This window comes from Aphelocoma coerulescens, chromosome 2 (genome assembly GCF_041296385.1).
Source record: "Aphelocoma coerulescens isolate FSJ_1873_10779 chromosome 2, UR_Acoe_1.0, whole genome shotgun sequence".
Taxonomy (NCBI): domain Eukaryota; kingdom Metazoa; phylum Chordata; class Aves; order Passeriformes; family Corvidae; genus Aphelocoma; species Aphelocoma coerulescens.
In genome coordinates, this window is record NC_091015.1 from 90,653,524 (window position 1) to 90,667,503 (window position 13,980).

Below are 13,980 nucleotides of genomic sequence, written 5' to 3' on the forward strand. Positions count from 1 at the left end.
ATATTGGTTGGCGTCTGTTTTGTCCCCCCGCCGGGGATCCGAGGTCCCCGTCCCGCGCGGCTTCCAACAATAGACAATAACAGTATTTGATTTCTCCTTTGTTTTAAATTCCTAGACAATAAAACCTGCAGATATTGCCACTGTCCGCACACTGGGTCGACCTCCTCACCTCATCATGCGTATCATGGACTGTGTGTTGCTGCTCTTCCAGCGTAAAGTCAACCATGTGAAAATTGATCAGGAAAGATGCTGTACCATCCCATCATGGCAAGAATCTTTGAAACTCATGACAACAGGGAACTTTTTACAGAGCCTACAGGTGCTTGTGCAACCTTTTTTTTTTTTTTTTTTTTGCTAAAGCAAGAAAATAAGGGACAATGTTTTCTCTGGTGTTCAGAGGAGAACAAATGTGCAAGTGGAATCACACAACAGATTTGAAATGTTAAGGGCTTAAGAATAAGTATGTCAGAATGAAATAAGCTTGACTTCTTCTTGCAAAGTCATGTCATAAATAAATTATAATTTTTCCTAAGTAAGGCAATGAAATTGTTTTCGGTGACAAATGACTCAAAGCTTTAAGCATTTGGTTTGGATAGCCATTACTTATCTGTTTTATTAAAGCTGATAACAAACATATTTTTTTCTGGTATTTAACTTTTCATGAATTTTCAACATCACAACTTGTGCACTGGCTTGCAAAAGCATAGATGATTATTAGGATGAGCACAATCAGAACTTTTTAACATTTAGGATTTTTTGGTTCATAGCATTTGTCTAGGGAAATTGAAAGAGTAACTGGTGAACAAATTCCTTTTCATAACTTAAACTAATAATATTATGATTTATCTAGTTGGAATAAATGGTATGTTGTCCTGCTCCACTGAGTTTTATCATCCCTGATTTCTGCATTTTGAGTTTACTTAATTTGTCACTGGTCTAGTAGGAGGCTTGACCAGCTTTGTATGCTTGGTAGTGGCATGCATGTTATTTATGTAGTATTCACATTGCATCTACTTGTAAGAGTTTTTAATTTACTAAAGGACTTCAGCATTTCATTTTCCTTGTGCATAATTAAACCTATTCGTGCTTCAGGGAACAGCTACATTTCACGTTCTTCAGTGATAGACTTTCATTATACTTTGTAAATAAATTTGAGGGAGAAAACTGAGAGCTTCTCGGGTGGAAAAATGAAAAATATGCTTTTTGGGGAAAAGAGAGGGTAAAAATAAATTCTTTAAAAATGAAATACATTCCACTAATTAGATAAGGTAATCTAAGGATAAGATAGCTGGCTTTCCCTTTCAAAGGACTGTCTTGTAAAATGTATGTGTATGAACCATAACTAAGCTGTTCCTTTTCTTTTTGAAGATTGTTAAAACACTTATACTCTCTTAAGCAAAATGAAATTTCAAGCAGGATCAGTGATATTTTGAATCAACAATTAGCTGTGTAACAGTAATAGTAAGATAGCAAAGATCATAAATGAAGACGAAATTTTTTCCACTGTGTAAGAATATTTAACAATGGAATAACTTTTTAAAGGTCTCAAAGATGCATGACAGAAATAATTTAGGTATAATTTACACTTATTACATATAGATGTTGCACTTTTAAATTTTTTTTCCCAGCAATTTCAGAAGGACACAATTAATGAAGAAGTGGTAGAACTTTTGAGCCCTTATTTTGAAATGGCGGACTACAACATTGAGACAGCTAGGAGAGTGTGTGGGAATGTTGCTGGCCTTTGTTCATGGACCAAAGCTATGGCTGTATTTTTTTCCATCAACAAAGAAGTATTACCTTTAAAGGTACATCTGTTAGTCAGTCACAAACACCCTTTGCTCCTCCTCATCCTCGCCTGTTTGCACATGAGGATTTAATCTATGGGAAATTTCATCTGCCTTATTTGAACTGATGCTTCCCGCTACAAAAATTTGTTATCTTGAACACTCCAATTCTACAATAAAATATATTTCAAATGTACTTCCACTTGTAAGTTGTTAAAATTATGAAAGAGATGGTGCAGTCTTATGCCTCTGGACTCCTACTTAATGGGGTTAAAGCATCTGTCGTCTAGTTAAATACACTACTGCAAGTGCTCTACCTTAATTTAGAATTAAGTAGAAAAAAGCCTCGAGATTTGGTTCTTTTAATATTCCAAATCTCAGTTCATAAGAAGATTATACAGAGACTCTTTATCAGTGTTATGTAGAGAAAAAAACAGGCCTAAGTAGTTAGAATGAATGTCAGGAAGAAGATGGTCAAGCAGGTTTAACAGAGAATAGCTTGTATTTATAATAGGAATGGCTGAGAGGGAAGCAAGTTTTGTATTTAGACATAGCATATTGGTTGGACAAATCAAGTAGGCGTCTAGAGGCATCATTCTCTTCTGCAAGCCATGTAAGACTAACTTCTGTGTCAGATGAAGAGTGACTGGCATTCCAGGAAGTGTTTTTAATTATTTTTTTCTAATTGACATTAAACCAACTGCTTAAGTGCAGTTATCTGAAATAAGAATTTAGTTTGTTGTAAAATTCAAATAAAAGGTTTTACTGAGTGGTGAAATCTCTACTGAAGAGTTTGATTTGGAAATGTAGTACAGGAAAACTTTCTGAAATATATTATAGCAAATGCTTTGAAATTCTCTGTGTATGAATACACTTTTATGTCCTTATGCTCTGTAGGCTAATTTAGCAATTCAGGAGAAACGCCTAACCAGTGCTATGCTGGATCTGCAGAAAGCTCAAGAAGAACTGGGAGCCAAGCAAGAAGAATTAGAAATTGTGCAGGCAGAGTATGAAAATGCAATGAGAGAAAAACAGGTGAACTGCTCTTCACAGAAAAGAAGTTTTTACCCTTACTTTAAGGAACACTTAACGTGTTCTTTCAATTTCACTATTATTCCTTGAAAAAGATGTTGATGGACAGTGGATAAGAGACAGATAGTATTTGAATGCTGCCTCTTTGGTTTCTACCTCTCCTTTGCCTCTGATCCTCTCCCCTCTTCCCTCCCACCCCACCAAAAACTATTTTATTTGTATTCTTTATTTAGTGCCTACTACTGTAACTTCAAGTTTCATGTATGCTATATGTATAATGTATTTCAAATTCTGGGTAGAATTCCCCAGAATTAATAAGTACCAGGAATTTTGCATGCTATTCAACAACTACACCAAAATGAAAGTTAAGAACCGAAATATTAAAAAGAAATATGGAATCAAGTTTCTGACAGATGTTGATAGTTTGTCCCGATATAATTTTTTCATCTCACTGTCCCTACTCTGCATGGTGATAGAGATGTTTGAGAATACATTTCTAAGCTCTTGTTTATCTACTGGTTTAATGAGTTGTAGAGATTTTTCTGGCCTATCAGATATATGACTGTAAACAATTTCCCTTGTGTATGGTTTTCTCTAGACTTTGCTGGAAGATGCTGAGCGTTGCCGACATAAAATGCAAACTGCCTCAAGTCTTATAAGTGGTTTAGCAGGTGAAAAAGAGAGGTGGACAGAACAGAGTAAAGAATTTGCCATGCAAACCAAGAGGCTAGTTGGTAAGTTTTTATCCACATCTTTAAACTTGGAGGCAAGCTGCTTGAGTTGTAATGGGTAGTGAAACTGAGAACATTTGAAATGTCATACTTTTCCTTTGTATCTTAGATCCCTGTCTCAAAAATGAGGGTAATTGTTTTAATTCCTTTGCTAAAGCACTTTTAGGTGAAAAATAAATGTAAGGCTAAAGTTCATATTTAAAAAGAAAAGATAATGGACATTGTGAATGTGGTGGGACATATTTGAGACACTAATGGTTTAACTTGACTGATGTTTGTGGGCAACAGTCCAAAGAGAGGGATATGTTAGCAAGCGCCAATAAAATGTGTATAACTGAGAATATATGTAGAGGAGAGGAAGACTGATACTCAGGCATTGACATTTATATGTAGAAATCAATATTTTTAACTGCAGTTACTAATGTTCATAAAAACTTGCTTCTTAGAAGATCATTAAAATTTTTAAAATTTGCACTTGTAAACTAAAGTACTTTGTAATAAATAATTTCTTCAGTAAATGAACCAATCAATACATGAAATTTATCTTATCATTTACTATGGGCTGAAGTTTCTTCTCTTTTACCTTGAAAGGCTGCAAAAAGCAGGTATCGTTGTATAGGTTGTATTATAGTAAATAGATTGTATTTTATTTGCTGGTAAAATACGTATATGTGTATTAACTTATTAAAAATGTGGGATACCTTCCCCAAAAATTTGTCCTGTTTCTTTTATATATAACTTGAAAGTGTCCAAAAAGTTTTAGGACTGAGTATAAAAGTATATCTTCTCCAGTTTAAATTTTGCATTCTTATTTCAGAGGTACGAAACCCCCTCAAACTATGGTGTCATGAAATTTAGGGGGAAAATTTTGAATCTGAACAGAAGACTAAAAGTTGTCGCAGTTAATTTCTCCATAATGATGTCTATGACAGTTTTTATTACTAGCACTCCTAATTGATTTACAATAATTTAATTGAATTAGTACTTATAAGGGGTTTTTCTCCCCCATCCCCCCAAATACTGTTTAAGCATGTTCTCATGATTGCACAAGGAAGTGATGGAATTGAAAGTTTATGAGTAAGTTCATTCCTCCATGTCATGCTTGTGCAGGATCTGGTGTTTGGAATGGCATTACATGTGTGCTGAGTTGACCTTGGTGAGCTGCCAGATGCTGATCTCTTGATTCCTACAATTACACTGTAGGGACAAAGTAAATGGGGTCTCTACTGATATGTAGCATTGTCATGCCATGCAATGAGCCTTGGGAAAAAGACTGGTTTGCCTTCTTTATGGGTCAAAGTGTGTTCTTCAGTTACCAGCCAAAATGCGTAGCAACTATTGAAGGAAACACCTTGTTTATTAATAGAATTGGCAAAGTTGCAATGCTTTGGTTTGTTTAGGTTTTTTTTTTTTCTCTTCCTTTTTCTCTTTGAGGTGATGTACTTTTGGCTACAGCTTTTCTGTCCTATTCTGGTCCTTTTAACCAAGAGTTCCGCAATCTGCTGTTAAATGACTGGCAAAAGGAAATGAAAAGCCGAAAAATTCCTTTTTGTGACAACTTGAACCTCATAGAAATGTTGACTGATGCTCCAACTATCAGTGAATGGAACCTGCAAGGATTGCCAAATGACGACTTATCCTTACAGAATGGAATCATTGTCACTAAAGCATCTCGTTATCCTTTATTAATTGATCCACAGGCACAGGGTAAAATTTGGATTAAAAATAAGGAAGGCAGAAATGACCTTCAGGTAATAGAAGTGCTTGTGTTTTCATAATCCCTAAAAACTCTTAGCTTACAAAGCATTACAATTCAGTGATTCACATAATGATTAGGAAATGCCATTTGTATGAAAAGTCTGGTTTGAATATGAAGAATATCTCTGCTATATTTTAGTAGATTTGAGATTTGGCTAGATGTGGAAGTGTATCCTTTAGCACCAGTGACTTCATTTGTTTAATGAATTTATTTTAATGAAACATAAACTGTTGGAAAACAGGCTGGATGGGCAATGCCTGATAATAACCATGTTTTCAGAATAATATAAGTGGTAGGAAAAAACAACTAGTTGATTAATGCAATTTCATGTAAGTATTTATAAATTAAGATTCACAGCATGATTTTGTTCATCTTTTAATCAGAAATTATTGTTAATTTCTGTTGTCTTAGTATGGATGTCAGGAGCTAAGCTCTCTGCAAATGTACAGGGAAGATGTATTGCAAGAATGTACAGAGGCAAGATACACAGATTCAATGCAAACAACAAAATAAGAGAAAGGAAGTCCTTACTGGCTACAAGTATGATTACAGCAATAAACCAGCTTTAAAAAGAAAAATCCCTGAAAGCCATAAAAAGTAGTCTGAGTGGGTCTGAGAATATTACTACCACTTTCATGTTGATTGTTATCTAGGTGTGGAAACCTTTAATGGTTGCTTAGTTATGTTAAAAACTATTATTTTGTTTATAGTTTTATTAAAGTCTAAGCTGAATGTGCTTTTTGAACATGTTGAAAATCACAGTTATACTGGGGACTACTTTGTAAATCAAAGATTATTTGAGGTCCTGTTCTATGTAAAGCTCTAATTTTCAAGGGTGAAAAAAACCCAGAAGAACACTTATCTTGGCATTGACCTTGCTGAAGTTTTACTTGGAGATGTTATCCTAGATAAAATTGAAGGTGCTAAAAGGTTCCTGTGAATTTTCCTGTGAAATTCTTGGGTAGTTGCACTCATAGGACATCAAAACTGAAAGTGCTCAGTGCTGCTTTGCTCCTACTTTTGCAGTTGAAAAATAGGACTTTGCATTCCTTGAGATCTGGCAATAGGGTATGCTGATGTTACCTTTTCTTGTGGTCCCAATCTTTGTCTTAATACTAGTCTACTCCCAGGATCATTGTTTTTGGCAGTAATTCAAAGAAAATGAAATAATTTATAAATATATAACTAACAAGAAGCTTGGTAAATGGGCATAAGATACTGCATCTGTGTTTTTAGATCACTTCTTTGAATCACAAGTATTTTAGAAACCACTTAGAAGACAGCCTTTCTTTGGGAAGACCTCTTTTAGTAGAAGATGTTGGAGAAGAGCTTGACCCAGCACTTGATAATGTTTTGGAAAGAAACATCATTAAAACAGGTTCAGCCAACAAGGTAAAACAAAAGAGCAAACGTAGAATTTCCCCTTTCTTCCCTTTCCCTCCCCATGCCCTTCTACTTAGCAAAATACTCCTGATAAATTTAGGATGATAAAAAATTAAACTCATTTAAACTTGATTAATGCTAATACAAGAAAGAAAAAAGGTAGGGTTTAAGTTCACAAATGCTTAATATATTTAATGTATAGAGTTCCTTATTCCTTTGCTTATGACAATTTTTAAAAGTTTCAATAATCTGTGAATGGGCCATTTAAAGTGGTCCTTGTCTATTCTCAACAAATTGTTTGCATCAGATGTATGATTTAAAACTGGATTTTTAGGTCTTTAAGCAGAAAAATGTAACCCTTTTTCCTATATGTAGTATCTGAAAAAGCATGTATTAGTTCTTGATATTTCAAGACTTCTTTTTAATATTTTTCTTAAGGTGAAAGTTGGTGATAAGGAAATAGATGTTATGAATGGCTTCAGGCTTTACATTACTACAAAACTGTCAAATCCGTGCTACTCTCCTGAAATTAGTGCTCGAACCTCCATCATTGACTTTACTGTGACCATGAAAGGTCTTGAAAATCAACTCTTAGGCAGAGTCATTCTCACAGAGAAACAGGTAAAAGAATTGATTATATCTATTTTCCTGGATGTACTTCTTATATTTACCTGTAGAACGTTTTATTTTATTTTAATTTATTACTCTCTATTCTCATATCAAGGTAACTTTCTGGCTCTCTCTATTATGATTATTCTTAATATAATCTATTTGCAATGGTTTAAAAACTGACACAGAAGCAATTGACTCATTCATGTGGAAGTTTCTCTGTCTCTTTATTGTTGCAACTCTAACATATTCACCTTATTTTTCCTGCCTCAATGAGTTATAGCCTCATGAGAATGGCCTGTGAAAAGCAAAAGGCCCTGAAATCAAAACTGATGTTCTTCTGTCTACACACCCTGGAGCTCATGGCAACATAACCTAGTGCAAAAATTCAGACATAGTTTCTTCCTTGCTCCAAGGGAAAATGGGCTACCTACTTATTTTGACATTGCAGATATATTAGTTGAGGAAGTGTAGGTTCAGGATGCCAGTCCCAATCAACATGCCACCAGCAGCTCTGGAGGGAGGCTGATCTTTTAAACTACAGAACAGCTAATCCCTGTAACTATAAGGTCAGGCAGTACTGATGTCATGCGACATTATGCAGCTATGAGTGTGTAGCTACTAAGATTTTGGCAATAGTTCCAGTTTACCTTCCTTAGGGAGGAATGACAGGAATGTCTTTGTTTCTTTACTGTGGCATCTGTTGAGTTTCTTCTGTCCTTCCAACACCTGCCACTGCCCCGCCAATGTAAGATTTTTCTCGTTAATAGCCTCAGTCATCTTATTCACGTTGAGTAGTTGCATTTAATTTCCAAACAGTGCATAGATCTCATGAGAGAAATCATGCTCAATCTGTTAAAGTCTGTCTTTTGTCAGACAGCTTCATTGCACCACCAGCTTCTCTTCAACCACTGACAACCCACTATGTAATGAAATTATCACTGTCTATCTAAAACACGCTGTGATGTGTATATTCACAAAGCCTTGTTCCTAACTGCACTTCTTGGGCCTTGAAATACAGTACTTTCCTCCAGGAGACAGTCAGTTTATCAATTTCCTGCAGTCAATGCCATAGCTGTGTGCTTGGAGGACACAGAAAAGGAGCCTGACTTTTCTCAGGAGACCCAAAAAATAGATGGAGAAGTAACAGACTCAAGTTGGACCATGGGGAATTCTGATTAGATATTAGGAAAAAAATAATTGCATAGAGGGTGGTCAAACCCAGGAACAGATTTTGTGGAATTTCAGTTGTCGGAAGGGTTCAAGATTCACCTGGACATTGCCCTGAGCAACTGACATATTTTCATCTAAACAGGGGTTGAACAAGTTAATTTCTGTAGGTGCCTTCCAACTTAAAATTATTCTACTATTCAGTGGCCTCTTTGTCACTGAGTGGGAACGTCTAATAAGTGGCTATATGGTCCACTCTGTACCAGCTTCTCAGATGGTTATACTCACTCCTGTTTTGTTTGAAACCACCTGGGGATATTTCCTCTAGATAAATGACAACTGGATCACTTGACAAGCAGGGGGACTTCCACGGAGTATACTTACCCCTTCACAGCTTTCTTGGCCTCTTTTTATACACCTTGTGGTTCAGGGTTTCCTGAGGCGTCAATTGGAACATATCCCACCGTCCAAATACTTTTTTATGATGTCTAATTATGCATCTTTGGGAATTTGGGGATTTCCCTCTGAAGTGTCTGGATTCTTACTACGTTTTGTAGCCTTTGGTAGGAAGGTGGTGGAATTATTTTACTGTGAGATAGTTTGTCAAGTTTGAGCAGTATGACTGCTTGGTGATATCCAGTGTTACAATCAACGTGCGGAACTTCCATCCCAAAAAGGGAAGAGATTATTTATTTGAAATCAGTGTTCTTCAAGATTTTTATTAACATTTCTATCCTTCTTCCAATTCCACCATCTCTTATATGGTTCTGGTCTTAGAATGAATGAGGTTTAGACCTGCAACAAGCAGAAGGAGCATTTACAGCATGTAATTTAAAGTTTCTGCAAAGTCTGACTCTCTGTTGTCTGGTATGCCCATTAGTAGAATCTTTGTCACATACATCTCACAGAATTAATTGTTTCCTGATAAGAATGCTGGTACTGATTTCTTATTTACCAGCAGAATGTTAAACCAATTGCAAGATACAAGCGAAGCATAAGGTGGTCAACAGGCAGCTGGTATGGCTGTATAAATTTGATTCTACTATATTTCTTGTAATAATAGGATTTGAGAGATTTGATATATATCTGAATGTAGTATAACTTACGATATTTTAATGATATCATTATTTTGATACATTGACTGTTACGTAATTTGACAAAAAACTTGTTTATTTAGTGTCATACATAAGTCAGATTATTGGTGGAGTTATAATATGCAACAACTCTTTATGGCCTCTTGAATTTTCGCATTCATATATCAAGATTTTTGCTGGAAAAAGGCTCAAGTTTTTTAAGGAACAGTTGATGCAAATTCTTGTACTTGTGAATCATTTTGTGACAGAATGATATAAGCTATGTAGCAGCTTTCATATTTTATGAATATTAACAAGAAATAGCATTCTTTGGTACAGTATGTAAAATGTCATCTGCTTGTGAAAGGAATTTCATAAAACTGGATTTGAAATAGCCTCTTCGGTGCAAGTTCCTTGAATTTATGTACATGGTAGCTTGGCTCATTTTTTCTGCATTCTTGGTGTTATGACTGGAAAATTTTGAACATACGAAGAAAGCTTTCAACTGTGTACATTTCCTGATCTGCAAAAAGCATTTTAAGAGCTTAATAGATGGACTTTTTTCACGAAGGTTTTTATCTAGGGTTCCTTCACTTTAGTTGGGTAACTGTTTCCAACTGGTTTCTCTTTCTGTTTTTATAATGCGTTGAACTCTAAAGTATGTTTAACTTTTCAAAATGAACTCAGCAAAACATGAAGTTTAATTTGGCTCAGTATGTTAATTATTATATTTAATTGAATGCTTACTTTATTTTAATACTATTCTTTTAAAATAATATTTCTATTTCATCAAACTTGCATGGAAAAAATGCTTCATGAAACTGTTACCTGCTTTTCTTTAGTTCCATGAACCATCAGTTGATTGAAATGCAGATAACTGTAGTTTTCTTGTCTATTTTCATCAGTTTTTGTCAGAATCTTTTGAGTAAGTAAGCACATCTTCTAAGTTATGTTGCACTTGCATTATTCTATAATGATTACCCCACTAAATATTTTCTACCTGATGATGATTATGATGTTTCAATACACCAAGAAAAAACTCTAAATCTTATAATAATAATAATAATAATAATATGATTTTTCTTAATTTCCTTCCTAAGGTAAAAGGGCATTCTTTAAAAGAAATAAATGCTTAAATTGGAAATGTAGGAGGAGAATGTAGGGTGAGAAGAGCAGAAGTTTAGAATGTGGAAAACCAAAAAAAGTGATTTCAAAAGCTGTAACAGTTTTTCGAAGCTGTAGAAATGAAGACTCCTCAAATGGGAGAGTAAAACCTTTCCTTAAGCCTTGCTAAGGGCTCAGGTCCATTGTATCTCTAGTGCTATGTGAAAAGTTGTGTATTTCTTAGAGTTGTCCCTGTTTCTTTGGAATATTGGCAGCCAGTAAGCAATGTGGAAATGGACTGGGCAATGATGGAGTGAACATGGAACTTCCAAGTTTGGAGAGACATAGTTAAAATTATTCACCAGAACTTTGTAAACTTTGTGAAGCACTTCTCTAGACACAGCAACTATTCCTATCAACTGGCTCACTAACTGTTCATTCATTAGATTCATATTAACCTTATCTTATGAAAAACTCTTAACCCATCCTCTCCCATTTCTTTCTTTTTACTTCAACATATTGAAACATTTTGTAATATTTCAGTAGAGGATTTTTATCTCTGAGGCACTAATTTGTAGAAAGTTTTTAAAGGTTAATTTTAAGAATTAACTGAAAGGACTATTATCTCTGAAAAATATTTTTCTAGAGATTTCAAATAGTTGTTTTTAAATGTAAAACTCTTGATTAAGAGTTACCCATCTTCTATATTTGGACACTGGAAAAGAAACTAGGTACATAAACCAACCAGATTGTATTACTAAAAGTATAAAATAAATACTTATAGTGAAGTAACTCAAGTTCTACATACTTTCTTAATCAATGAAGCATTTTAGTGCGAGGCTGAAATTATCCCTGTTTGATGGAGGAGTATTGGAACTTTTTGAAATACTTGGTGCTTGATTTGATGACTAAGGGTGGCCATTGAGACTAAATTTTCAATATGGTGATTGTAAAACAAGGCATAAATGAGGATGAGATTACATGGAGGGAAATAAAACCCTATGCCTGAAATTGTGTTTGCATTTCTTTTCTGAAACAAAAAGAGAGGAAAAAGAATTACTATTCTGAACTTCTTTTATGGCATGGTATGAGCATCTTCCATAATATTTGTAGAAATAGTTTGTTAATGCCTACTTACACAGCAGGTCCAGAACCTGGCAATAGATCTTGTCAGAAATACCACTGGAATTCTTTCCCCAGATTCATGCATCTAGTCTTGACCTACACTGTTTTAGTAGGATCAGTATTTTTTAAGCTAAATATATTATTTTTGGTTTTGATTGCTCTTCTGTTTCCCAAATATTACCATGTAATCCAATAGGAATTGGAGAAAGAAAGAACTGAGCTTATTGAAGATGTGACTATGAACAAAAGGAGGATTAAGGACCTAGAAGACAACCTTTTGTTTCGACTTACAAGCACTAAGAGTTCTCTGGCAGATGATGAGAGTCTACTAATTGTATTGAGTAACACTAAGAAGACTGCTGAAGAAGTAACACAGAAACTGCAAACTTCTGCTGAAACTGAAGTACAGATCAATTCAGCCCGCGAAGAGTACAGACCCGGTGAGTGAAGGTAGTGATGGAAGACAAATGGCTAGACCATATATTTAAATCGTCAATACTTAGAGTAGGAGAAATAGTATGATGAGATCAGGAAGACCAAAATTGTTGGGGGAGATCTGCGTTTTCCTGTAAGTAAACTGTATCTAGGAGATGTCATATTGAGCTATAATGGAGAAAATAGTCAGTGTTATGCCTCATGTGGAATTTATAAAATTGAGTGAACTGTTCTCTTTGTAGACTTCCCATTGCTCTATAAACAAGCGTATCAGTCATTAGAGTGTTAGGTAAGTATGTGTTTGAGTTCAACATGTTGACATTCTTTTACAGGGCCTATATAACATTAAATACTCTATATCTGTTCTGATAAAAGCTTCACCATTTATCCGTGGGTTATTATAGTCAGCACATTTCATGAGTCTTTTGACTTTTAACTGGCAGGTAAAAATTTGAAAAAAACGGGAAAAAATAGCTCTCTGTAATTGCCTACGTTCTAGGAAATGTGTAAAATGGTACAATTAGTGTACCAGAAAGCATTGCAGATATTGTAAAACCTTTGTATTTAAAACTGAACAACTACTGCAAAGAAGTTAATCAGTACTGGGTAAGTTAAATCAATGTAGTTCATTTGACTTTTATATGACTCTTGTAAAAATCTGTAAAGAGAAATTTGTTTGGATACCTAAACAGTATTTCAAACAGCCATAATTTTTACATGTTCTGCTGATGATCTCAATATTGCAGTGTACTATTGAGCTGCTCTCCAGATATGCTCATATTTGAAAACCGGGCTTTATATAGTATGCATTAATAACAGCAAATATCTTTTTTTCCTGATGTATAAATGAGGATTAAATGAATGATCTTATTATTCTTCTGGCAGTAAAAATAGAGAAACCCAAGGATCTTCATGTATCATTAGTTTTAAGCTCACTGTACATGTTTTAAAAAGTTAATGTTTTCTGTTCTGCATTTCTACTTTGAGCACATTTTTGTTTCCTGTTCTTCAGTTGCAACTCGAGGTAGCATCTTGTACTTCCTTATCACTGAGATGAGCATGGTCAATGTCATGTATCAGACATCGCTTCGGCAGTTTCTGGGACTTTTTGACTGCTCCCTAGCCAGGTATTTTAGTGAACAATAAGTATCATTTGTATTTACCCAGTCCTGGAGGTGCCTGTAGAACAGTAAAGATTTATTGTAAACTAATATCAGAAAAAAGACTGTTGCTTCTTATGGTCTTGACCAGCTTAAATACCTATAAAATTTTGTCAGTTGGCAAGGCAAAGAACCCTCTAATGTACTTACAGTCCTTCCAAATTTGCCATTAGGTAATTAAAAACCATTATACAGCTGGGCAAAAAAGCTTGATTAGAAAGGATTTTTTGTTGTTGTTGCTCCTTCAATCTGAAAGTTGTTGCTAGCTTGCTGTCTGATATTCTGTGTTTGTGATCCATTATTTTTCATGTTTTCAAAATACTGAACTTTGGCTTTTTTCCTTTTGCATAATATTCCCTCTTATAAAGCCTAAGCAAATCAACATTCAACTGCAGACCTTTCTTCCAACAGGTCTACCAAGAGCCCTATAACCAGCAAGAGGGTTACTAATATTATTGAACATATGACATATGAAGTATTCAAATACACTGCCCGAGGGCTCTATGAGGAGCACAAATTTCTTTTCACCTTACTGCTTACTTTGAAGATTGATATACAAAGAAACAGAGTGAAGCATGAAGAATTTCTGACACTTATTAAAGGTTGGAACAA

The 13,980-nt window shown here is 34.8% G+C and overlaps 1 protein-coding gene across 1 annotated transcript in view; it reads left to right on the forward strand.

Annotated features, from left to right (window-relative positions):
• Positions 1-13,980, forward strand: part of DNAH5 (dynein axonemal heavy chain 5) — a 115,492-nt gene that overhangs the window by 87,231 nt on the left and 14,281 nt on the right. The window contains 10 exon segments of the mRNA XM_069005898.1: positions 116-319; positions 1,629-1,808; positions 2,685-2,822; positions 3,418-3,553; positions 4,985-5,301; positions 6,546-6,701; positions 7,131-7,313; positions 11,970-12,213; positions 13,221-13,335; positions 13,780-13,970. Coding sequence (XP_068861999.1) covers positions 116-319; positions 1,629-1,808; positions 2,685-2,822; positions 3,418-3,553; positions 4,985-5,301; positions 6,546-6,701; positions 7,131-7,313; positions 11,970-12,213; positions 13,221-13,335; positions 13,780-13,970 — 1,864 coding nt within the window.